General features: G+C 40.5%; 1 protein-coding gene across 2 annotated transcripts in view; it reads left to right on the top strand.

The window, feature by feature from the left end:
- The window catches only part of runx3 (RUNX family transcription factor 3), a 63,805-nt gene that overhangs the window by 26,363 nt on the left and 9,490 nt on the right, over nt 1-27,952 (top strand). Inside the window, exons 3-7 of one of the 2 annotated variants that reach the window (XM_077543740.1) lie at nt 2,899-3,140; nt 3,537-3,693; nt 4,773-4,877; nt 20,577-20,720; nt 26,141-26,255. In XM_077543740.1, coding sequence (XP_077399866.1) covers nt 2,899-3,140; nt 3,537-3,693; nt 4,773-4,877; nt 20,577-20,720; nt 26,141-26,255 — 763 coding nt within the window. The remainder of the gene's footprint in view (nt 1-2,898; nt 3,141-3,536; nt 3,694-4,772; nt 4,878-20,576; nt 20,721-26,140; nt 26,256-27,952) is intronic. The other variant, XM_077543829.1, reaches the window with a different exon arrangement.

The raw sequence follows: 27,952 nt of genomic DNA on the forward strand, positions 1-27,952 counted from the left end.
TGGTCACAATTTAATAATGAACCACCTCGATGACTAAAATATCACAAGTGTTATCATTGTCCGCATTGAGCTTTACTAGAAATAGAGGTTGTGCGGTCACATCATTTTCAAGGGGGAAGGGGATGTGGAGAGTGGAATTTGCTCATCTGTACTATAAGGACTTGGGCTTTGGGGTTTGAGTCCCACTACGAACCAAACAATAGAAGCTATTGGGCAAGGCACAGGGCTGAGTTTCAGCACAGGGCTGGAGCACTGTTTGTGGGTCCCTTTTCCTCAGAGTATGACATCTCTCCTTATGCCTGCCTGCCTACCTGCCTGTGTGTGTGTGTGTGTGTGTGTGTGCGTGTGTGTGGATGTGTGTGCATGTGTGTGTGTGTGGTCTGCTTGTCAGTGTGGTGTGCAAGAAAAATATACAGCAGTGTGTAAATTGAATTTCTCCATAAGGGATTAAAATTTGTCTGATTTAAATATATATATTATTCAATGACAGGGGTGACATTGTTATATTGTGAGTGGGAAGAGATGGACACGCCCCCCCAGGGTCCTTATTCTACATCGAACATTTTTCAATTTACACTCAAGTAGTCAACTCCTAAATAGGTGCATAAAAAAAAAAGTGAGTAGTTGTCGGATATATTTCCTCTCAAGCTTCTGCAGTTCTCGCTAAAACTGTATGAATTTTTAAAGACATATGTATAGCTGCATTAAAAATGGAAACACATTTTGCTTGCATAGATTTTATCGCATTTAATTTACATTTATGAAAGTATAAATTACAAGATTTAAAAACATGTAAATCATTGTTTCTCTTTATGTGGCTTAAGGGAATACATATTAAAATTTGACAGCTGCTTATGTTTATGTCTGATACACACTGGCATGTGGTGAAACTATTTGAAGATTTAGTTTTTATTTTCAAAAAGCCCGTGGCTGTGACTCGTTATTGTGATCGATAATGAAGGGCAATCATAATAAACGCCTTTAAAGACGATAATATACAGCACCGACGTTATTTATCAACGAGATTAAACAAAAATAAAAGGCAAAGTTAAAGATGTTAAGTTAATTAAAACAGTTTAATGTGCATCCCCTTAAAGAAATAATTGTAACTTAATCGGAACCATGAGTGCACATGTGATTTCTTTGTACTGTTCTTATTTAAATCATTTGAATCATAAATCATTTTGTAACGTTTTATATTTTTGAAAACGTTAATTCCGTTGCTACCTTCACATATTAACATTTAAAAAACGTGGATATTGGATCTCATCACACTATTGTAAGGCGTTTACTCTAAAAAAAAATATACACACGTAGATTATTTAATAACATATAGTCGACAATGTAAAAGTGAATACAATCATCTGTCTAAAATGTGCTACGACTGAACGAATACATGTAAGAATTCAAGATAATTTTAATTCTCAATATATGGCGGGGTTTTATTTTAAAATAGGTTGTACAAAAAATATGTATGTATATATGTATATTTATTTTTTGGTTTTTTTGCTGAAGATCTTTCATTGACTAATATTACAGTAAAATATATTTGGATTAGCGGGTATTAGTTGAGTCCATTTGATGTATTTTAGAGAAGAGATGAAAGTGTCCTCTCCACGCAGATGCCATTTGAAATTAAAGACAAATGCGCCAACTAGTGTGTGCAAGCAGAATTACACGCAGTTTTGCATTCTGCTACTGTACTTTGATCCATTCAACATGTATGTTTGCCTAATGTATTTCACTGCTTCAAGTGTAATCGAGTAATTAGTATTTCGGGTCTGTTCTAATTGTTTCTTTTTTTTCCTTTAAAATATATTTAAAAAGACAGCATTCACACTCACCCCAAATAGAAAACGAGACACATAAATTGTAACACCCCCCCCCCCCCACAATCATTGTCAGCTCGAAAAAATATATATATTAGAGCAGATGTTTTGCTTTGACACTAACAATAATGTCTTCCATATATTAAACTGATTTTTGTCAGACTGTCAGAGATGTCAGATGCCCTATGAAATATTTCAGGGCGTGTTAAATTTATGTCACAAGTCATTGTATGGATGCGACCTAAGTGAATTTCATTTTATTTTATTTTTATTTATTTGTTTCCTCACTTGTCATTTCGTGCCCATGATCCTGTTTTAAGATCTATAGACCGAAAAGAAATCGACGGCTCAATAATTGAGTTGGAGACTTGAAGAAGCAGCAGCGGCTGATACTTTGATTGGTCTGCTGAAAGCCCAACCCCGACGATTCATTGGCGGAGCACATCTCCACACTCCCGACCACGAAAGACTAAAATGACTCCGGCAAAATAATACGCGGCACTCTTGAGCTCTCCATTCAGCCTCGCGACGTCTTCGCGCGTCCTAATCTGCTTTGCGGTGGATAACTTGGAGTGAAACTTCTTTTCCGGCACCAGGCAGCCTCTCGATTGGGCTTTTTTGTGTTCTTTGGTTTGTGGACGACGACCCGCGGATAAAGTTTTACGCACGTATATGCGCGGGAGGACACTTTTTCTACAGTTTCACTGTGGCTTGTAATTTTGTTGGAGGCTTGTGAGATATTTTTAATTTACACGTGAAAGTCAGTCGGCTGGACTTTTTTTTTCTTTTTTACACCACAGCTGGATTTCTTTGTCGTGGTCAAAAACTGCTTTGACTAACTGCATTTAAAGAGTGTCACAAGACATTCTTGGTGATTCAACTGCAGATGATCTAGCTCTCAATCACCACTTTTTCCAAATCTGTGGTTGAGAGCCCTCCTATCCTCTCCGTCGCCTCCATCCTCACTCACGAACGAAGACAGCAGAACCCCGAAGATTTGTGCAAACTTCTGCACCGACCCGCAGCTGGACACTGACCCGAGCTGTTGTTGTGATGCATATTCCCGTAGAGCCGCCCACCACCAGACGGTTCACGCCGCCCTCCGCCTCCTTCACCTGTAGTAAGCTGATAGACAGCAACGGGGCCATGGCCACCCCGGGCCCGCTCAGGGCGAGACCCGACACCAGGAATGTGGTGGACGTCCTGGCCGACCATGCGGGCGAGCTGGTCCGCACCGACAGCCCAAACTTCCTCTGCTCGGTCCTGCCGTCTCACTGGAGGTGCAACAAGACCCTGCCCGTGGCTTTTAAGGCAAGATATTATCACGATTTTGTCATATAGTTAACAAATTGGTGCATGCACGACAAAATTAAACTAAAATATTTTTAAATCGCTATTAGTTAAGCATTCCAGCTGCTGAATGTTTATTTATTTTAATATATAAAAATGCATTTAAATATCGCCACAAATTTGCCATATAGCTATAATATAAATAATAAATCGGCATCGCTCAATACGATACGCACATATTTAAAGATATATAAGGAATTGGAAGTGTCATTTTAGGAGAATTTCCCATGTTGATGAGGATAAATATTTACAAAATGATGCTGTTTTCACGTGCATGTTTTGTGGCTCCACAATAACTGTCCACCCGCGTTTTTTCTTTTTCTTTTTTTTTTCCTTTTTCTTTTTTAACGCATGCAGGTTGTGGCCCTCGGCGATGTCCCGGACGGCACTCTGGTCACCGTCATGGCCGGGAACGACGAGAACTACTCCGCCGAGCTGAGGAACGCCTCCGCCGTGATGAAGAACCAAGTGGCCCGCTTCAACGATCTGCGCTTCGTCGGGAGGAGCGGACGAGGTGAACACACACGCACATAAATACTAGCACAGGGAATTTTATGAAGAAACCCTCAGAGGAAATATAATTAATATAAAAATAAAGTAGGCCTATCCTCTCTTAATTTTTTTCCCTTCATGTTTTTTTCTTCTAAAGATGAAAAATTGCAAAGATTGTGGAATATTGCAGCATGTCCCCGCATTTGATATTTGGTGATGAGGGTCACAGAGATTTTCCAAATCCGTGGGGTGACCAATTCACTGTCCACGTATCCCGCACATCATCTTTAATGTTGACTTTCGTATAGGCCTCCCTTTTTTATATGCGTTAAGGCGTGAGCTTGTGCTGTTCTTGGGCCAAATTGTTTTGAATGTATTTTAATTTTACGGCACCGGAAAGGCCCATAATTTACAGGGGTCCTAATGAAAATTTAAAAAATATTTATTTGCATATTAAGGCAGAGCGGCCAAACTTCCTTTTTTTTTTGTAAGCCCCAAATTCTTGCGTAATCAAAGGATAATGTTTGCGTTCTCTGAAAAGTCATCCATCTTTATTCAAAAATATTTTTAGAAGTATTTCAGGGCCTTTTATTGTGTATTTTATTCTGAAGCTCACGAACAATAGAATCAGCCTATTGTCTTTGATTATAAGGTAGCCCACACATATGATTTAGGCAGTAAATTAACACCATGGTCACCCCCTTCCTCCCACATAGTATCTTTAACACGAGATGTCTCTCTCATGTCTGCATGGGAGGGGACACCCCCCCCCCCCCCCCCCCCCTCCACTGACTTGGATGCAGATGGGAGTAAAATTCCGACTTGTTGAACAATAAACGATCACTGTGAGCATTTTCAGGCAATCTGGAGCACATTCTCTCAATAATCCAAATCATATAACCGCTGTCAGGCCCTCAACTGAGGTGGTCCCAAATGCTTTTTTATTTTTTCCCATTATTATTTTTAATTGCCAAGCCTCAGTGACACAAAGGCAGCCAACGCTTAGAGGCTGCAGGAAACAATAAACGACAAAAAATAAAACAACAACAAAGCTGACATCAAAGTGTTGATGCAATCTGACATGTAAATGCTGTTTTGCAGGGAAAAGCTTCACTTTGACCATCACCGTTTTCACCGGACCGCCCCAAGTGGCCACTTACCACCGCGCGATCAAGGTCACGGTGGATGGCCCACGTGAACCACGCAGTGAGTACACGCAAATGCAACATACTAACACGTGCGGTAGATCATGGGGGTAGAGGTGGGATACAAATGAGGTTTTTCTAACCACTTGTTAGAAAAAAAAAGTGGTGTTATATATTTTAGTTTTTATTTGTCAGTGAATATAAAGATGGTTAAATTCCCAGTTTTCAATTTTTTATCATGGGGTTTCATCCACATCATCCCAAAATATACAATTAAAAAATATATATATATATATATATATATATATATATATATATATATATATATTTTTTATTTTTTTTTGTTCCATATAAAAAGGAAACTCTTACAAAATTCAGTGATCTTGTAACTCTTAAAGCTATGCTGGGTCTAAAACAACCCATTTGGGTCAAAAATTGGATCAACCCGCTAACTTGGGTCAATTTGACCCAACTTTCGTACACCAAATTGGGTTTTGTACAAAACAACCCCAAAAAATGGATTTTGTAAAAAAAAAAAACCTAAATTGGGTAAAATTGAGCCAAGTTCGTTTGTCCATCTTTTGACCCAACAGTTTTAAAGGTATAAGTTTGGATGTTTTGTTTTATTAAGTTATGTGAGATGTCAAGGTTTGGTGGAAGAGAGTATACCTAAAAACAATTGGGTCAAAAATAACCCAATTGGGTCAAAAAGTGACTGATCCACTTGAGTCAATGTTATCTAGGAAATTGGGTCGTTTTATACAAAAACAACCCCACAATTGCAAGTGAGTTTGGATGTTTTGTTATATTATGTTATGGAAGATGTTAAGGTTTGGTGGAAGGGGCTAACCTAAAACCAGTTGGGTCAAAAATAACCCAATTTGTGTAAAAAAGTGACTGTACTACTTGAGTCAATGTAACCCAGTAACCCAGGAAATTGGGTCATTTTATACAAAAACAACTCAAAAAATGGAATTGTTTTGAACAAACAACTTGGGTCAAGTTGGCCCAAGTCGTGGATTAGTCCTTTGTTTGACCCTGGGGAGAGGGTTTGCCACATTATAACCCAAAAGTGATTGCACAGATTTGCTTAATAATCCAAGATTTCATGGAAATCACCTGAGTAGTTTTTGCGACTGGTAAAAATGACATGAAACAATACTCTGTTGTGCAAAGTTTATTCTTAGATTCCTCATATTTGTTGGATTCATTAGTGGGTTACATTGCCTCAAAATGCTATTTTTCTTAGCTGAAATCCTGCAAACCTTCCCTGTAATTAGAGTTTTACAGTCCGAATAGTACTGTGGCATGTTGCAGTGAATTCTGGTGGAAAAAAAGTGGCTTTTGGTATGCTTCCTTGATCATCTTTACCTTCTAGTCAGACCAAGAGTCATAGGTGACCAACCAACCACACTTTTTAAGTAAATAGTTGATTAACTCCCAGCTTGACTCCCAGCAACTGTCATCCCCAGCTGGGACTCTGCGACTTGTAAAGCTCACAATCGCATGTGCTCTCATGCTTGCTGGCTGGCTGGTGTGAGGCATGAAGCTGAGCAGCCCTTCGATGAGTCAGGGCCTGACGGCTGCACATGCGATGCGTGCCATTTTTCATGAGCTCAAGGTGGGATAGATGGGATGGGTAGGATTTCATGACCATTCCAATGGACGGATCCAGTTTTTAATGGTTCTAGTGCGCGCGGTTTCCAAGCGGTCCAAACGGGCAGATAGCTGAGGCTTGCGCTCATGTCTGCGCATGGGGATATTTGGGACAGCGGGGGATTTAGTTCAGTCAAAACACAGCACGGCCAGAGAGGTATCAAGTGCCACATGAGGGGGTGTACTGTACGGCTGGCAGAGGGGCCGAGGGGCACTCAGAGAGGGCTTTCGGCACCCCCCCTGCAAGGTTGCACGCTATTTGCAGCCGCGAGAGAACAGTGAGTGCAAATGGGGTGGGGCCAGGCCAGATAATAATAAACAGTGAGTATGTGCGTGTGGATGGTTTCAATCAGATTGCGTGTGTACGTATTCGCATGTGCATCTGCGAGCGTCTCAGCTTGAAATAACCGCGCGTCTCCTGCCTGTCTGTCAAAATGTTACCGCTCCAGCTGAGGCGTCAGCGTGGCCGTGCTTCTTTTTACACTGGCCCATTTGGAAAAGGTGACACTGTTTGATATAGGGCAGGACCGATTTAGGTCCCAGGCAATGCTGATGCAAGGTGGTTCATTCAGTGTAGTAAAGTAAATGCTTTTGATAGAATGGCATTAGTTTCATTCAAATGTGCTTTCACAAAGATAATAATAATTCTCCCTTTTTAGTTAGCATAAGATGATGCACAACTTTCAAAACACCTCTCTCTATGATAACCTTCAAGTTCTACACTAGAACAAAAATACAACCACAAAAATAACCATATTGATAAATTAACACATGACATGTGTCAATACAAAAAAAGGAGGAAATAATGATAATTGTTTTGATAATGTAATGTTCTTAATTAGATTTTATCTATCTAATATTGTGTACAGTAAATGAAATGAATGTTTTATTTATTATTTCAAGAAAATTCCTTTTTCAGTCTACTTTAAAATTTTAGAATGAAAAAAAGATAATAAATACAAGCTGAAATAAAGGGCCTCACATATATATATATATATATTAGGGATATTCAATCCCACTTCAAACCGATACCAATAGTACGAGTACTCAACTCACCGATACCAATACCTTTGACATGTAAAATGTCCTCCCCAAAAAACAATATCAGATCATTTTAAAGAAAATCCTGTACATCCCATTTTGTCTTAAAATTGCATGAAATTAACTGCAATTTTCTAATCATCTAATGTCTAGTTCCTGATCGTAAAATGGCTGCCATTGCAAGTGCTGATAACTTGAAATAAGGCCGGGTACTGATACGTACTGATAACTGATACCAGTCAACTGATACTACTGGTACTCGCGACACTGTTTTACAATCAGAAGATAACATTGCCATGAATTTAATGCAGTTTTAAGGGAAAATGCTATATTGGTGTGTTTTTTTTTAATTATCAGTCTTTCATGTGTGGAAATTGTATGTATCAAAAGTACTAGTGGTATCAGTATTTGGTATTGCTGACTAGAGTTGAGTACTTGTACTGGTATCGGTCTGAAAAAAAAGTGATATCAAATAACCCTAATATACATATTTAAGGAAGTCCATTGATTGAAAGAATATACTTTAAAATTATGATGTTATAAACACACCCATTCATAAATTATTGGCACTATAAAAAAATATAGTGATTCTTTTCTAACCACAAAGCCACATTTTAACATATCTGTGCAACCTTTACAGGCAAGGAAGGCAGACAGGCACTTTTGCCAACATGTCAAATGAACATCTTTTTTTTTTAAAATTTATTACAAGTCTTATCACCGGGGACGGTCGAGCGTTTCAGTGTTGCTTCACTTCAACTTTTCCTGCCGTCACCCGTCATTACATGTTGCATGTGCACAACAATGCAGTGCAGGAGAACCGCTTGTGACAATCAGGCATGCCATTCCACAGTATAGCAAAAACATAATGTCATCTTTTAAAAGAGAACGTTAGGTGCACACTACTTTTTGTCATCATGCTGTGAATTCACACACTTGCAAAATAAGTTAAAATGTTCAGCCAAGTATTTTTGTCTCCCTCACTACTGATTTCCTCATCACACATCCGGCATGCGTCACCCCGCTGCATCTATCTGTCATATTATTATCAAACTTCTGCTCAGGCCAAACTGGAAGCACAACTGTCGCAACTGAAAGATCCCCCTCCTCGACTTCTCAGAAGCACTTTTGACAAAAAAGCAACAGACTCTCCAAAAAGTAGCTTGTCGTTGCTATCAGTTCCCTTGCACCGCACGCCCCTGCGCGCTTCCTCTCGCCAATGAAGCCTCCAACTATATTTCGGGTGCTTTTCTCATTGCCGTACTTATGCATGAGATCAGCCTCTCCCTATACACTCACGGGTTGGCCGCTGTTTGTATTTTTGTATCTGCAGCGCTCGTCGCTGTCAGATGAATCAGAACCATTATGAAGTCATCGCGTTTGAGTTGGATTTTCAAATGGCGCTCTGTATTTGCAGCTGGTGACATCACGAGCAACAAATGTGGATGGTGGACACTCACGGGTCACTTGATGAAATATTATTTGATTTATGTCTTGTTTGGTGTCGACACTGTCAGTTGTTTCTGACATACCGGAGAGCTGTTCTCTAAAGTGAGCAATGTTGTGTTTGTAAAAGCGGATTTGACAATTCGGTTTCGGATTAGTGAATTCAAACTGCTCAGACTAGCTTGTAAACATTTTCTTCCTCTAGAGTTGTTGATTATAAGAGCTAAGTTTGTTCTGAACCATAGCATGCAGTCACACTTGAAATCATTCAGAATACACACTCCCTCATGCAAACACACACATATCCCAAGTCTGCCTTTATACTCCGGGAGCTGTAGGTAGCTGCACACACCCAGTCGAATAAATACAGGCAACAAAACACTGACTGAATATGTGCGTGTGTGTGGCTATTTGCATTTGGCACACATGCTGTACAAAGTATGCAAATCGCCACACAATGACATTTGCTTCTTTTTCCTATGATATTGCAGTCCTTCCATAAAGTCAACAAAAGGCTCTATGGTTGTTGTATCCCCGTGTGTGTGTTTGTGCGTACGTAAGTGTGTGTGTGTGTGTGTGTGTGTGGTGCCGCTTATGCACCTGCCAGGTGCTTCCATCGCTTTAAGTCGGCGCGCCGTGGGCCACGCCCCTGCCCCACAAATCACATGAAAGGCTCGGCCCTGGCTGCGAATTGCTCTGTCAAAGGCAACTTTGATGTTTGAAAATGGAGATGGGTGTCTTTGAAAGAAGGGCCTGCGGGTGTGTCAGTGCCAGGGGAGGGCGTGTGCTGGGTGCTTTCCTGACTGCTAATATTTTGCACTGTGACTGGCTGTTATACTGTATAACCTGGAGACATAAGTGGCCTGCACACGTGCCCGGCCAGCTTCGCTCTGTCTAGGTAGCATGAGAATGGGATGATTTGATAATGATGCAAATGTTGAACTGGTGGGCGGTTATTGTAAAGTTCTTCTTTCTGCACCTCAGTGATAAATAAGAAACAAGGCAAAACAATCAACAGCAGTGTATGTAGTTATATGCAAAATATAACTTGACCCCTTCAGACCTGCATTTTTTTTTTTTGAAACTGATATTGACTCTTTTCCCACATAAGAACAACATGGTAAAAAAAAATTGGGGTTATCTCATGTTCTAATTTGTTATAGTGGACACCGATAGTATGGCTGTAACGTGTTGTAAACTTACCAAGCTTATATGTAACATTTTTAACATGGACATCGTGCAAATCAACTTAGATGATTGGTTAGCTAGGATCCAATCATAAACCAGAAGTGTTGACATCATCTAAATTATGCGTTTGTATTGGTAAAGAAATATGTCATGTCCACTTTATTTTGAATAAATGTATTTTTATTTTTATTTGATTTATTTACTTAAAGTGAACTTATGGAGTAACATATGAAAGGAAAGATATTTGTAATTTTGTACATTTTAATTGTGCTTTCAAACATTATTATTATTATTATTAGCATATGAAAATACAAAGACCATTTCCTGGCTCACAGCAGTTGTCACTTTATTATTATTTTTTTATTAATTTAACCCAGCAATGGGCAATTTGCGGCTAGCACTCCGTATGTGACCCGCACCAGTGTCCTCTGATTAGTTAAAAAAATAATAATAATTTTGGGAAGAAATTTGTAACATGTTTCCTCTATACTACAGATGACCCCTGCATTCTCACGGCTTGACACTGGCAGATTTACATTTAAAAATATATATATATTTTTGTCTTTTTTTTTCAATTGTGTTTTTGTTTCTATCTAATTGACCGAGCCCCGCCCATTTTCAGTGGAAAACGCAGGGCTTTACAAAAACAATAATAATACATTTGCCAAATGTTCCTAATGCCTTTCAATGGGTGTCAATTATTTGTGAATTTTCACTATTAGCAGGCAGGCACGTATATTGTCCAAATAGCATTTTTGTCATACATCTGTGAGGAAGTGCGTGTTCCTGTGTTAACCTCCCCACCAAAAAACCTCCAATAGCACTGATGAAAAATTGTGCCCCCTCCCATCATTTAAGTTGCCCATTCTTGATTTAGCCTAAATACCAGTTATCCAACAGAAAAGAGACAAAGTTTCTGCATCCAAAAAGGGAAAAAAAGATTGTCGAAGATGTGCTCCTTAAGCCATCTGATGTCTGTGAAAGCCACAATAGCCTCAGGCTCAAGTGCCCTCTCTTTTTCCACTCAGACTAAAATTTCCACCCTATATTTGCTGACGCCAGATAGAACACCCAGACACACTATGAATTACCAAATTATTTACAGAGGCCCCAGACAACGCTATGAATTCATTGCGATCATGCAAGTATGCCGCCAAGGAAGACGTTTTGAGAGAATAACCGAGACACGCCGCCAACGCCGCTGCTCGCCTCCCTCCGTCTCCCCTCCAGCCGCTAAATGCACCAGCCAAGCATCTTTCCTGTTTACTTACCTACGAGGGGAAGTAAAATGCTCACTCTGTGTGTCCTCGCTCTTCCATATTTACTCGGACCCACACAGGAGGGACCCATTACAAGCTTTCAGGCATAATTCAATAAAAGTTCCGATCTGCATTTAGAAAAATAAATGGCCCATGAGTGGGGGAATATTTTCTCCTCGGCTGCATTATGACAATAAACCGTTTTCTCTCGTTGAGGCATCAGGCACATGGGTGAAGTGGAGTGTGCGTGTATGTGTATGTGTGTTGTGGGGGTAATAAGCACCTGCTGGTTACTGGAAAGGACTTTGTGTACCACTACCATGTGGTTTGAATGTTTATTTCTTCAGGCTTTATTGGTTAGGAACAGTGAGCAAATAATAGGTGAAGCAAGGTCTTTTTTGTCATTCCAGGAGTACAGAAGGTTGTAATCCTGCAAGTAAACACAGAGGGAAGCCTTGGCATGTTAAAGCAAACTGGAAATAACAGAAGACAGGCCCATTCTTCGCAACCCCACCTTGAGTGCCAGTGTGAAAGTGACACATTGTTTGCAGGCAATGGAAAAAGTCACACAATTTATATTTCACCCTTGGCTTTGACTCAATTGTCATGAGCACCGAGGAACAAATGCAACATGTTGTGCGTAAGATAGTATGCGCTGACGTGTTACAGGCGAGAAGCCATTTGACACGTCTACTGGCGTTGCATTGATGCATGTGACAGCAGCAGCAGCAGCAGCTCTTTCCTCAACCCGTTCACATTTAAAGCTATACAAGCTATACACAATTAATGTGGAAAAAGTAACGGAGTTACTTTACTGATTACTTGCTTCAAAATGTAACTGAGTTACTTTACTGATTACTTGCTTTTAAAGTAACTTATTTACTTCATTGATCATTTGCTTTAAAAAGTAACATAGTTGCTTCACTGATTACATGCTTTAAAAAGTAACTTAGTTATTTCACTGATTACTTGCTTTGAAAAGTAACTTATTTACTTTTCAAAGCAAGTAATCAGTGAAATAACTAAGTTAGATTACAGGTTTATTCAATAGTTACATTTAGCAGATACAAGCCACCCTGCTTAACATAAAAATGAGACCACTTTTTGCCACTTGATTGGAAATCTGTTTTTAAGTGACATTTAAGAACAAAGTTTAGTTGTATTAAAAGTTTGTTTTAATTTAAAAAAAAAAGAGTCTTTCAGGATTCCACTTAAAAAGTTGCTACTTGTTTTTTTATTTAAAAAAAATGCTGATATAAAAAGACAGTTTTTCAAAACTTCACTTAGATATTTTTTCTTTCTTGTTATATTTCAAGTCTTTTTACTTGACATATTTAACTATGAATGTTGTAAAATTCAACATTGATAATACACATTGTTTATATAAATAAAGCTACAGTCACACAATTTGGTGTGACTTGGAATCCATACTGCCCAGCAATCTGTGTCTTTTAAAAAAAAAATAAAAAATTACATACTGTTATTGAAGCTATATAAATAATGCCTACGACTGAACAAATTTGTGCAACAAACCTTAATATTTTTGTTTTTAGCTAACCCTAAATCAAAATAGTGACTGTACCTGTATGCTGAAAACGCAAATTTATCACTTTCCCTCTTGAGTCTCAACGAAAATGATGATGTCACTCCCTCAGACGTGAATGCTAATTTGAATACTCCCATAATGCACTTCACTGTGTTCAATACCAGAGTTTCCTTTTCTTACATGTTTATAATGTATAATTATTTATTTAGTGACTGTAGTCAGTACTGTAGTGTTTTATTATTCATTAACCATTAGTTTTCAATAAAATACGTGCGTGAGACCGGCGCGATGGCTGAGAAGTGTGTGCAATTTAACCCTGGTCAATTCTGCAGTTGCTTGTAGCGGTGTAAAATGCCACTCTCTGTAATGCTGACTTTTTAATATAGAAGCATATGTATTCTATAAAGTAACTTTTAGAGAGGTTTACAGAGTAAAGTCTAATTACTTGTGTGAGAAAAGTAACATGTTAGATTAGTCAATCCAAAGTGGGCTTATTTTAGAGTAACGTGCTTCTTTGTAACATGTCACTGACATGTCCACAAGCAGAACTGAGAAAGGCCAACAGCCAAAAAAAAGCCTGAAAAAAGCTCAGTTTATGTCCTTCTAAATCAAGTCTATTCTAGAAGACACACACACACGCGCGCGCGCGCATCACATCACAGAATGTCAGCACAAAAGCAAGCTGATTGCTGTGAAGCATGCTACGCTACGGGCCCTATTGTATTGGTTGGGAATCCGGGTGCATTTGGCACCCCTTGCTTCTCGTTGCCTGCCTCAACTTGCCTCCCTGCAGGCCTGCCCTTGTGTGGCACTGCCTCCTCCGCACACACACACACGCTACGCACACACATTTAGCAGACACACGCAACGAGCGTTATCATCTTATCAGAAAAGGAAGGCTGCGCTCTCTGCTCAAGCAGTCTCATGTAGCAACTTCCGTTGATGGGAGGGGGATTTTTCACACTGCTGTTGTCCCCCGAGACGAATGCTGCGTCTGCCTGAGGGACCCGAGCGCTGCAGCAAAAAAGGGCAGATAGTGATGAAAAAGATAAAAGTTTGCCTGCACCCCCACTTTTTCAATTAGCATAAAAATGAGTGTGATTCTAAAAATCTTACAAAACGCTGATGTAAATGAGCGTCCACTTGTGTAACGTCTGTGGCGAGCAGGGGCTAATTTCGGCCCAGACGAGACAGCCACAATCACCAACCAAGGGTAAAAACCACATCCTTCAGGGTCAGCCTCAAAACAAGAACTTTGATTTGCCTCAGTCGAGCTACCTAAACGTGTGATTGGTGGCCTTGGCAGCACCGAGCTGTGTACTGCTGTGGTGATCCGCTCTGAGCTGTGCAGTTGGCGCAAGTGAAAAAAATAAAAAGGGAAGTTGAAAAAAAAAGAGGCGGAAAGACAGGCTGGGTGGCAACAAGGCTGTTAGTGGCTCAGGAGGAAGAGAAAGACAGGTGTGCATGACTTTACTCAACAGATGTTGAAACCTTGTTGAAACGGAAGTTTGCTCACACACTTCAACTGTTGCTCCACTTTAACAATTTAACAAACTTAGGATCATGTTCCATAGTTGAGCTTTTTGATTAACTGACACACTCTTTAAGTGGAACAAAAATAAGTGTTGGCACTCTCCTTATTCGACTGTTGCCAGGTAAATTAGGCAGCAGATCAAGTAAGTAAGTAAGCAAAAAGTAAATAACTAAATAAATAAAAGTGATCTTATTTGGTCATTTCTGGCCATTCTTGTTCTGTGCAATTATTGTTGACATCGCTAGCAACAAGTGAATCTGAAGCGCTAATGTTACTGCTAGCTGGCTGCTCTTCACTTGTAAGATCAACATGTACTCTTGGGCGTTCATTGCTAGCAGCTAGCGGCTAGCTGCTGGTCACGGAGACTTGTGCCGTATCTTACACTGACGCCGTAATTAATTTGCGGTTTCTTAGCGGCCTAAATGAGAGATTTCAGGCTGGCGTTGTCTTGATGTTGGTCTCAACAAAAACTGCGATAAGACAAGTCGAATTTTCGAAAAGGCAAGTCAGCTGTCACGTAACCACGTGGGCCAACTTTAAAATAAAAGCCTACTGAGGATTGGAGGATTGCATTGGTGTTAGCATAATTTGGTAAGATTTTATTTTGAAGTATATGTTATGAGTATGTTTGAAGCTTCCTTGACGTGTCTAAATGGACTGGCAGGAAAAAAATCCTCTATCTTTTTTGTTTTTGACTGAAGTACTGAAGACCTCGCATCACAAAGAACAGGAGAAGGTACTGTGGGCTCATGTGAAGTACCGGTACGCCGTAAAAAGTTCAGGTACGCTCCAGGCTAAAATTGAGCATAGGTACTCCGTACCACTGCTTTTCTGGCCCACTTAAACTACTGGTGGTGATATATTTCCTATTAATCTTCTGTCGTGATAACCACTACTTGACAGTTCTGACATAGTTTTCATTTCAATGTGTGATTCATGCAGTCAACTTCAATTGTAGGCTGTTATCTGTAGCCTATCAAGTCCATTTATATAGCAAATACAAATATTTACACTTCAGATATACTTGGTGCAGACTTGGGTTCGGGCCAAAGCACGTATTGCCCTTTGCTATCCAGATAGAGTTTCAGTTTGCCCCTGAAAAAAGCACCCAGCCCTTGACTAAAAAGAGCTTGTGTTGAATGTGTCTCCCTGCGGATGAGAACGTTTCTTCATTTCAATGGAGATAAACACCCATGGAGGGAAGAAGTACAGGATGAAGGAAGGACATTGGTTGATCTTTCAGCTGCAAATACACTCTCAGTGTTGGAAAGCTGGCCACAATTCAATTAGGTTTGCTGTTAATGCGCCGCGTCTTGAAACACTGTGGCGACTCCATCTTGTGAAAAACAACTTTTCACAGCTCCGCCACTAAATGCCATGTGCACGCTACAAGGGAAGTCATTTTGCAGTGAAGATAAAACACTGTTATGAAATATAACACTCACAAAACAAAGCGAGGGTGACGACGGCACACCCATTCCTTCTCAGTACATTATTAATACCAGACATTTTATATCAAGCAATTTATTTGTTCTTCATAGACTTCCATAATGCTTTCAGATGATTCAGAAAGGAGGCTAGTAAATCTACAGCATCCATTTCTGCTTGGCTACATATTGAGCGCCGCTGTTTAGGCCTCAAGTGTGCACTGGCCCCCGTCTCCCAGCTCTATCTTGTGGTTATGATATCATAGCAAGAAAAACAGGGCATTCTCTCCTAAGTGCACCCTGACACATAAAATATTCATCCCACCGCAAAAACCCCTCTGAAATGGGGCTGCAGTGGATCTCCGGCACCCCTCCGGCCCTGCAAAGTAGGAGTCAAACGATGGCGGTCGCGCCAGACACGCGCTACTACAACTGGGGTCAACAAGCCAAAGACGCAGTATTAACCTGAATGTGAAGGTTAACTGGGAGATAGCTGGACAGCATGCAGTTGTACTCCAAAAAAAGAAGAAACGCTTTTTTGAGAATGACCGTACACTTGAAGAATTTAGGCACGTTCCTCAGCGACGAAAGTTTTCTTTTGGAGCATTATTTCCTGATAGGCAATTGTCATTAATATTATTATTATTATTATTATTATTATTATTATTATTAAAAATCCACGCTCAGCTTTTGAATTTTTATTTAAAATGGAATTTATATCTAAAGTAGGGGTGTCCGACCCCCCCGAGGTCCACATATAGAAAAATCAAAGGATACAAGGGGCACATAGACTTTTTTTTTTTTTACTTTAATTTATCAAGCACACCAAAATCAGTCCATCAAGCAATGGAATATTATAAATATTACAGTGTTTTTTTTTTTTGTGGTGGTCAAGACCCTGTAACAAACCATAAAATATCAGTCCCTGCACTGAACAGCAGACGAATCCCATCTCTACATTCACAATCAAAACAGGAGTAATCTGCTGTAAGGTGGCCATTTTTAATGTAGTTACTTGGGAATCATTTATGTGATATTTTCACAAATTGGAACTTGAGCAGAAAGCGGAGGAAACCATTTTTGCTTGTAAAAAAGTAACTCTCTTTATTCACCACAGTGTTATGAAAATGAACATTACTGATTTAATTGTAAATAGTTCATTCGCATATTTACAAAAACTCTAGTAGCAGTCATTTTTAGTCTCTTAACAATGGACGGCAGGCCACAAATGCCCCCTGAGCTATATTTTGGACACCACTGATTCCAAGGAAGCTGAAAAGCAGCACAAATCTATTGCTCTTGGCTGCTGTTTTACAGACTTTGAATGGATAATAAATGACACATTTTATTTGATACCATGCCTTTCTTTCTGTTGGATTAGTGATGGTGCAGCGATTCTTGATTGTTTGAATGCAAGTTTGAGGTAGTATGTGCTGATTAATTGATTGTCAACCACTCCATGATGTAATCAACCTTTTGCTTAAGTCAGCTGGGTTAGGCTCCACCTCTTTGCAACCCTGTACAGTAGGATCGGTATAGAAAATGGAGGAATGGATCTTTAGGGAGAGCCCCGGAATTTTAAACAACTTTTCTTTACTGCTACTTACAAGTAACCCCAAGAACCAAAAGTTAAAAATAAAAGGAAATAAATGATCATCAATGCAAGTGTGTTTGGAAAAATGAGAGCACGTAGGAAGTATCGAGGTTGGGCGAGAGAGTTTCAGCAAACATTTGAGAAGGTGAGGAAGAGCGCTTAACGCGTCCTGCCGCTTGATTAGGAGTGTTAACAGCATCTGTGGCCTCCGTGTTAATGAGCTCCAGGCGCCATTCTAATGAAGCCCCCCCACACCCCAAATAACTGTCTCACCCTACTATAACCTTTCTCTGGAAGCAGGCTTCAAGTGTGTGTGTGTGTGTGCTCGTGTGCTTGTGGCCAGCTTGAATGATCACTAAAGAGGCACACTATTCCTGTTGCGGCCTTCGAAAAACTGGCCAATTATCATTTTCCCCTTGCCTGTCGACCGTTTTTCCAACCAGCGATCGGTGGGATGTATCATTTCCCTGACCTGATCCTTTTGAGGTGGTGTAAATCTCTTAATAACTACACAAGGACACATATAGGAGCTATATTTGGAGGCTTTCCTCCCCTGGCAGCCCCCACACCAGACAGTAGCCTCAGTGTGTGTGCATGTTTGTGCATGTGTGTCATAATGTGTGTGAGAGGGGGGGGTGTCGGACTTGCTTTCCTTCCTTCCATCGTGGTTTAAAACAGAAGTGGACCATACAGGAATAAAACAAACGATGTGGGATCAAAGCGTTAGTTGACTTAATCAGCTAATCATTATGACACACTAAAAACAGCTGGGTCAAAAATAACACAAATTGAGTCAAAAATGGATCGACCCAACTTTCGGCCGATTGAATGAACCATGAAACAACACATTTTTAGAGTGTTTTGGGGGGTACAAAACGGGAGTTTACTGTTTGTTTACTGTACTTAATGAATAACCCAAAAATGTGTTGGTCACTTTTGGACCCAATTTAGTTTCTTGAGCCAACCATTTTAGAGTGTAACTTGGCTTAAGTCCTGGTTGTCCATCCATCCATCCAAAAATCCATCCGTCAAGCCATCCACCCATTCATTCATCCAGCCACCCATGCATTCATCCATCCTTACGGCCATTTATCCATCCATCCATCTGTCGAGCCATCCATCCATCCAGCTATCCATCCCACTGTCCGTCCATCAATTAATCCGTCTGTCCCTCCATCCATCAAACTATCATCCCTCTGTCCATCCATCCATTCTTCCGTCCATCCATCCATCCATCCATAATCCATCCATCTATCAAGATATCCATCCATCCATTTGTTGAGCCATTCATCTACCCAGCTATCCATTCCACTGTCCGTCCATCAATTCATCCATCCGTCCATCCATCCAACCAACCATCCATCCATTCATCTATCCATCCATCATCTATTCGTCTGTCCATCCATCATCCATTCATCTATCAAACTATCCATCCATCCATCTGTTGAGCCATCCATCCATCCATCCAGCTATCATCCCACTGTCTGTCTGTCTGTCCATTCATCCGTCCATCCATCCATCCATCATCTATTCCTCCATCCATCCATCCATCCGTTGAGCCATCCACCTGTCCATCCATCCATCCATCCATCCAAAATTCACACAAGCTAAGATGCAAGCTTTCTCGACCGTGAGGCAAACGCGCTTAACATTTTCCATCGTGCTATCCTCCCCTAAATTCCTCTGAACCTTTAATCCTAATCTTTTCATCACACCGAGACATTTTTTTAACAATATTATGCTTCCGGCTTTGTTTGCGGAAGCGGAAGATATGTAGGGCCAGTTGTCCCCTAACTTTGTCCATGTAGTGTATCAGAATGTGTGTTCACAACATGTTCCTAGGGAATGGCACAGGCTGGCCTGGTGGGCGTAATCACATCCCAAAAAACAAACAGAACTGCTGTGTCTGCTCAGACAGATGAGTCATTAGTGAGTCTTTCTTTTTCACAAACACACACACACATTGTTGCCGGGGCTTTAAGGCTGATGTTTAAAAGATGGCCAGCATGCACTTCAGATAATACTATATCAACACACACCAGTGCACCTTATGTGTCTTCTTACGTATGTGTGATAGAGAGGTTGATATTTCTATATTGTTGGTAAAGAGGGGATGGAGGGGATGCGGTGGGCACTACCAAATGGACAGAGCGGTAAACGAGAGCAAACTTTACCCATGGGTCAGCCGCCAAGTGAAGATATATTGCCCATGGGTCAGTGAGAGAAAGGACGGGCAAAATCCATATTGGTCCGTCTGCCTTGCCCCCTTTATATAGTGATAAAATATTCAAATCCAGCCATTACTTCACATTAGGGTAGTCTGCAGAGATGCCAATGAGAAAACCACAGAATGTATACATGCCGCTTCACACACACAGTTTTGGTGCATTGATAGTTACATTAAAATCTCTTCCTCCCATTAGAGGGAATAACCCTCATCCGGACTCGGACATTTAAGGTGTGTCCAGATAAATGTTAAGTGTGTGCAGTGTGTACATGTAAGCGGACATGTGAGTGTCCACATAAAAGCCATCACATTTTTTTTTTTATAGTTGTTAGTCTTCTGTGGTCTACATAAAGATTAAGGTTGCTAAAAGTGAGCTCATGTTCACACAAACACAAAATACTGACGACTGCATTCTTTAAGCCCTATCTGGGAGTTTCCCTCTGACTAAGTGCTGTGTCGGTGGAAGCTACATGTGTGTGTCCAATATTTCTTTGTCTGACAATTCAAGGAAAAAAACATTTCTCAGGAAATAATTTCTTGCACTTTTCCTGTTGTTATCTGTGGATGATACGACAGCAGGTGCAGCTTGGGTATCACTAGAGTCTGGCTCATGTATTTCAAGGTCAAACAATATTTTTGCCTTTGGAGGTTGAAAACAGGGTTATGTTGGCCCCTTATAAAACGTCATACAGTTGGACTGACTTGCAGTCCAAAACATTGTCAAGCACATTTATTATTTACTCCATGATATTTTGTTACCTAAAAACATTTTTCCATGTTTTTTTTTGTTTTGTTTTTTAAGTACAATAATTAAAAAAAAAATCACTATTGTCATCTTTCAGGGCACAGAGTGAAGATGGAAGATTCTCAGAAGCAATTTTCGGAAAGGCTGTCGGAGATCGAGCGCTACCAGCGAACCATGCGAATAGGTCCGGTCAACAATAATCCTCGGCCCCTTCCGCAAAGCCACCTCAGCACCACACCAAGTGAGTGATCATTAGTAACAACAAACAGCCCACCATGTGACAATGTCAAGGTTTTAGTTTGACATTTATGCAGGCGTGTGACTGGCATATACTTGAGTGCCTATAATTCTGCCTAGCAACAAGCATTTGGTGTGACGTGATCAACAATAAGGAAAAAGTATTAACATTTTATTTTATGTTATCTATCAATACTTTTTCTATCCATGATCCCAATGTGTCTTGTCAACTATTTTAATGGTTTATCTTGTCTGAGAAATTCAATTCAGAAAGTGTAAGTGTGGTAGCGATAGGCCATTAGTTTTTGTTTTGGGTTGATTTTTTTAGAGACGATAACAATACTCATTATTAGTAGTCAAGGAGGCTGAGAACTGATATTTGAAGACGATATCCACTTTTACTCAAAAGGAACATATTGGTGTAAAAAAGAAAATCTCTAGCTACTATTGTGGAAATGCAGCTCCAAACGACTTTTTAGATTTGCAAAATGTTGATTTTTCTATTTTAAATATTAGATAATAGACCTCTTTGTTTTTGTATTTTAACAAGAAGTTCAGAGCTCCCAGGGTTATTTGTCTTAAAAAGTTAAATGAAACCTTTTTTTTTTAAAGTAAAGTTTCATACAGTAAATAAAATTACCCCAAATTTCTAAATATATAATAGTTCAAATTTTCACTTTTCTTGGTGCAGAGTTCCCAGGCTCAACAGCATCTCATAAAGTTAACCTGAAAATGTAAATAAACAAATCCCTGAAGTTAACACAGTTTTGAATTGAAGGCTGCTATTTGTCAAAATCCTGGATATTGGTGCCAATAATTGGCCCTGTTGATAACCGATCTATCCCAAAACTGAAGTGTAATTTTCCTGGTGCCACATGTCCATTTGCCTAACTGGTTGGGGGCCTAATGATTTTCTTTCATAGGAACATGCAGCAGCCAAAATGAAGGGTTGGAAATGGAAATTTAGCCGTCTGTAGTGCACATCAACACAGCATCCAATATGCACCAGTCACGAGCATTTCCAGAGGAAAGGGGTTAGTGGAGTACCCCACTTTTATGAGCGATGCTTGTCTGAAAGGAAGTCCATGTCATCTTTGTCCCCGCATGCCCTGCGTTGGTGGGCCCAAGGCCCCCACAGCGTGCAGCTCCCCGGCCAGGTGGTGCGGCGGATGCTGCCAGCCCCGACTTGGCGTGGGTGCAGCAGTTGGCCTCTGCACTCCACACACGACAGCCTCAGGAATGTAACAGCTGCCCGCTACCTTGGCAATCACGTCACTCTCAGACTGGCTGAATACTGGGGGGGCGGGGGGGCTGTAAGGGGCAGAGGGGTAGAGGGCTTAGGCTCAGACTTAGGTGGTGTGATGTGTGCATACACTGTGAACAGCTGCGTGGGTGAAGATGAGTGTTCACTCTCTGTCATATGTCAGAGACTTTTTAACAAGATTCCATGTCTGGACTCACGCAGACTAAACACACACAGTTTGCTCTCCTCCTTTTCCCGCCCACTCTTTAGTTCTCATGATGGCTAATGAATCTCATTACCTTCATATCAGCATGTTGCCGTGTTCAGGGGCGCTTGTTTGTGAGCCCGGAACCGTGCGTGGGTGCAGTATTATCAGCGTGTATCACAACCATTCACCAATGTTTGGCCTTGCGCTCAGCTTACCCAGCACTGAGTCACAAGAATGGACCTACACTGCAAGTCCTACACTATCTACCAGCTGACTAAGGATAACACAGAGACTTTTATTCACCTCCCACATGTCCCTAACACACTGTTGATGGTAATGCAGATCCTTTGCACAGCCTGTACTGTACAGAAAACAGCTAGCAACTTGTTATCGTAAAAATAGGCATTGCTCCACATCTAATTCACAAGACACATTTACACATTGGTGTCATCAATGGCATTTATGAAGACAACCATCAGTGCCCAAAAATTTCATCGACACAAATTAAGATGCAATTAAAAACCAGTGAATAAAAAATATTTCACTGTCAGTTTTACTTTCAGGAGATAAGTTCTGTGTAAATAATCAATCAATCAATCAATAATAATAATAATAATAATAAGAAGAAGAAGAAGAAGAATTATTATTATTAGTAGTAGTATTATTGTTATTGTTATTATTATTATCATAAATATAATGATATTACTATTATTATTATTACTATGGATGGGTAAATACTGATACCAGTTACGATCAGGAACTACAAATTAGAAATGAGAAGAATAGAATAAAATAACATAAATTGCCATTCATTTTATGCAATTTTAAGGAAAATGCTTTATTGGGATATGCAGGTCTTTCTTTAAAATTATCTGTCATTGTTTATTGGAAACATTTTATGTATCAAACGTGGCATCGGTAGTTGATATTGATGTCAGTGATTACTCGAGAGTTGAGGACTCTAGTACTGGTATCAGTCAAAAAAAAAATCTGTTATTATTTATTTATTTACTTTTTTCTTTTTTTCTTGTTTTTTCTGTTTTTCTTTTCTTTTTTCCTTTTTTTTCTCATTTATTTTGTTAATGTAAATTTCAATAGTATTAGAATAATAATAAACAAATATAAATGTAACCTTAAATTCACCTTTTACAGACTTTGGGGGAAAGACATACAAAATGTGTTTTTCTTTAGCTGCTCAGAAAACTCACCCACGACAGCTTATCCAAGACAATAACCAGCTCACTAAATCTACACATTCAGTGACAACTTAGGAAGTGCTCAAGGTCTGTGTCATTGGCTGTGACAGTAATAACCAACATGTGCACTCAATGAGAGAAGGTACAGAACAGACAGGCCATGCAATGCTCATTATTAGTTGTCTATAAAAAAAAATATCATACACAAGAGCATTTCAAGTTTTGGGGTTGACGATGAAATGGTAGACCAGCTTATAAAACAGGAGAGATGGATGGCAATTCTTAGCTCTGGAATTAGAGCATCAGTTGTTGCAAGTCACACATGCACTGTACTTTGCGCACACGCAACACATTATCATCATTAGAAGCTAGCAGGGTGGGTAGAGGCCTTGCTCTTGCCAATGGCTGGAGGCCTTTTACAAGAGGTGTGTGTGATTAAGAGAAAGGGATCGGCTGTAAAAGCCACACACCTTAATATGTGGTATTAGCGTCACGATGGCATACCACAGGGCGAGCGCTGTAAAATAATTAAATAACAGACCTGCGGCCTCCCACCTTGTCTGTAAGCACTTTTACACTGCGTTTGTGGTAGTGGTAAGCTTACAGCCGTGACAGATTCGCCTGTGTGCGGGTTGCTTCATTAACATAATTTGATACGTGGCGACATAAAAACAACAGCGCTTTCAATCAAAATGGGCGTGGATGATAAGTCTCAGGTGTTAAACCTCACACATTGGTTGCGGCTGCTGGCGTTTACACGCGGATACGCTTCAGATACGACATCAGAATATCCCCAGTCAACAGCAGCAACCTGAAAAAAACATACTTTGGAGTGCAAATGACCTTTAAGGATTCATGTGCAGGCAGCAGTTTTACAAGTTCAAACATTAGACTCCTGTTTTTATTAAACCCATTTAGACAAAGTGTCTACATATAAAGAAACAGGCCAGCCAGACACTGTTGTGATTTGCCGATACCGTACTTTTAATCCTGCTTGTTTGAATCATTACTGGCTCATCAACACATGCAAAACTTGACATTACAACAGTTGAAGCTTTGTGACAAAATAAGTCTCCTTGTATCATCACTTTGTCTGAATTGTTTATTCTCTTTGTTGAGAAATAGTGTATCTAGGGCATCTGAAAAAAATAGACTCACATACACGTTTCAAGTGTCCCAGACAGACAGCGTAATTAAGAGCTCATTACGGTGCATGCAGTAACAGGATTCCTGCGCTTTGGCAGACATTGCGTTCACTGCTTGTTTTTGTTCTTTTGTGGTTACAGGTAAGCCTGCTAGACATGTAGCTCATTCCCAGCAAACTGCGGAGGGCGTGTTTGTGTGTGTGCGGTTTAGAATTCAAGGTTTGACTCGTGTAGTCAAGCAGATCTGACGCTCCAGAGATCTAAATTGTTATTCTAGATTGTCTGTGTGTGCACTGCATGTGTCTGTGGGTGGCAATTTGCTGTCTTCCTGTGATATAGGACGTGTTAATCCTTTAGCATCTGACTCTGACCTCGCCTTCTTATGTAGACACTTGCCTGACAACTGACAACGTGCCGTCAATTTGCAGTTGTTTGAACTTTAAAACTTTCAGAGATTTTGAAATGAGCTGTATTAAGTAAAATTGTAAAGGGGAAGTCAACCCAAAAATGTTCTTTACAATAATATGTTCTATGCAGCCCATTAATCTAAACACACTTTTCTGATTAATATTGTCTTTGTGGAATATGAATTAATCAGCAAAATCCACCCATTTTTATCCATCACAGGGGGTGGCCATTTTCCTACTTGCTGTCAACTGAAAATGACATCACAGTTGCTCAGGTGGCGAGTCAATGACAAATTACGGCGCAGCTTGTGAACATCACATGACTTAACTCAGGAAACACATAAACTGTGACTGGCTGTTACCTGAGCCCTGAGTAACTGTGGTGTCATTTTCAATTAACAGCAGGTGACAAAATGGCCGCCCCCTGTGATGGATAAAAACGGGTGGGTTTTGCTGTTTAATTCTTATTCCACAAACACAATAATAAGCAAAATAGCGTGTTTAAACAAATGGGGCTCCATAGAAGATATTATTGTAAAGAAAATTTTGGATTGACTTCCCCGTTAACATTCTTAACTGTCATAGAAGTCCTAACAACACAGTCTCACGACTCACTGTAAGTCGACCACTGCACTATACCTAAAAAGAAGAAAAAAAATCCCCACTCTTGCTTAAATAAATATAAACAAAAGATGTAAAATGTGATTTTCATCATAGTGGAAATGATTCCAGTTTTGCCTTTCATGCTAAATCCAGACAAAACTCAACACGCCTTTGGCACAGCCTCTAACGATCCGCCAAGAGTTTTTGAAACACATTTTAACAAGAGGAAGCAAAACTATATCACATCCAAAAGAAAATCCTGGCACTTTTGAGGTAGTATCACTTAACATGTTTTTCCTTCAACCCCTGTGTGTGTGTGTGTGAGTGTGGGTGCAAGTGTGTGTTCCTCTCTGAAGCAGAATATCAGATATGTTCTGCCATCAAGTCGCTTCCTTTGATAAGAACTTGAAAATGTGTTTTTGTCTCAGTGAGCACTCCGGGTGATGATATTGATAAAATCAGCAATGGAATGAGGCAGAATTTACCAACCTCAATTTGTTAATGCACTCAACCTTGACCTTCTAAATTCTCCATTAATGAGACTTGGGGCAAATTCTCTGACTTCCTCAATTTCCACAGCACAGATCTGCTACAGCTGTGCCTTCTTGTTCTGTCTGGACAGGGCTCGAGAAAATCCTGTTTGATTCAGGACCAGCGCAACATAACCAGGCCCCTGCCGCCTCGTCCACATTGACCACAGTGTTTACTCCACATAAACAAGCCGACTGGCCCCCCAGGTTCGAGGTGGCGCTCTGCTAGCATCACAGCCAAGAGTATCTGAGTAATTCCCACATCTAGAGTGACATGATCAGCCAATTAGGCGCATGAGCGAGACAGGAAATGTGCACCGTCAGGTAGCTATGGCGTGGACTTTAAAGTGTAGCCGTCGTGCTCAACCAAGATTGGTGCCAAACCTCAGCAGGAAGCTGGTCCTTTGAGGCCAACGCAACCAAACTAGTCCTTAAAACACGACGCTATTTATATAATATGTCAATGGCCGCCATGAAGTTTATTTGTTATGGTGCCTGTAAGCTTCTCTTGTGGTTACCCTCTCTTTCTGACCCTGAAATGAATACTTCAAACTGAAAATGTTTCAAGAAAAACAAGTTAGATGTGTGTGTAGAAAAAAAAAGAGAAAAAAAAGGAGAAGTCGGAGCAAGTTGTATTTTACCGCCCACTATTGTTTGTGGAAGTTATCATTTCACATCAGTGTTAGCCTAAGTCCTACGTTTCTGCAATTATAGAAACGGCATGCGCGCCATGAACAGTCTCTATTGAGTCTGGGGGGGAAAGAGGAAGTGCAGGGGGGCAAGCCCTCTAAAAGAACTTCAAAATTTTCAGCTCATGTGTTTGTTTTTGCTCACGTTATAAGTGAGGGCTCAAAAGACATATCAAATGTCCGACATAGCTGAGCCAAGGCCATGTTCCTCACGTCGTCAGCACGCTCTCTCTTCGTTGGCGTCTTTCTTTCTCGCTGGCCCGCGCTCTCGCATTCTCTCGCTGTTGCGACGCCTAAGGCCTAAGTGAAACAGGAAGCCGGCACAAGGGCCCGCTTTGACTGTTTCTCAATGACACGCTTCATTGCGGCGAGCGCATTACATATCTGAGAGGCGTCGCGCAACCCGGAGTCACGAGGACGGACGCCATTTTGGCTCAGAGGTCTTCTTGGCCACTGCACATAAACTTCAATAAGTATCCTGTGTTTATTTCAATACTACATCAGTACCCCCTCCCAATGTTGGCTATTAGCGACACAGCCGCCTCGTTCCCATTTACAGCCCCCTAGCCTCACCCACTCCCCCAGCTCCACCCAGGGGTGGGCCTTTTTATTAACAGGGGTAATCTGTGCTTCTGCTATTGATGTTGTCTGCTGGCCAATCAAAATATTTGAAGGAAATGTTTATTTTCTTGAGCAAATCACACCAGCTGCTTGCAAGCCAGTCTGAATAAGGCCATTTAGATGTAAGAATTTGCCATTGTGCGCCATAGTGCAGGACCTCTCGGGGACTGAGTGCTGATTTGGTCCTTTGCAGAGGAAGTGAAGGGGAAGCGTGGATCTTACGCATGCGGAGCCCACTGTAGCTATAGGTGAACATCATGCTCCATCTAACTCCTTGCTTTTGGCATCCGTATTTGCCCTAATAGCCACAACAACGGGTTTACTCACATGCAGAAGACATGACACCACGTGGCAGACACATAATTTCAACGAGATATTTTGAACAAATTCATGTAGAACAATTTTGGGGAATTTGGTGCGCTCAGTAGTCGACTTTTGACTGTTATGATGGTGCGTCATGTGATTTATTTATTATCATAATCCCTTCATACTAACTTTGTCAAAAATAGAAAGTGGTCGTATGAATATTGCAATATGAAATTCACATGTATAACAAAACGTATGGTGTTCCACAGGGTTCAATTATGGGGCCTC

This window comes from Vanacampus margaritifer, chromosome 1 (genome assembly GCF_051991255.1).
Source record: "Vanacampus margaritifer isolate UIUO_Vmar chromosome 1, RoL_Vmar_1.0, whole genome shotgun sequence".
NCBI classification, from domain to species: Eukaryota; Metazoa; Chordata; class Actinopteri; order Syngnathiformes; family Syngnathidae; genus Vanacampus; species Vanacampus margaritifer.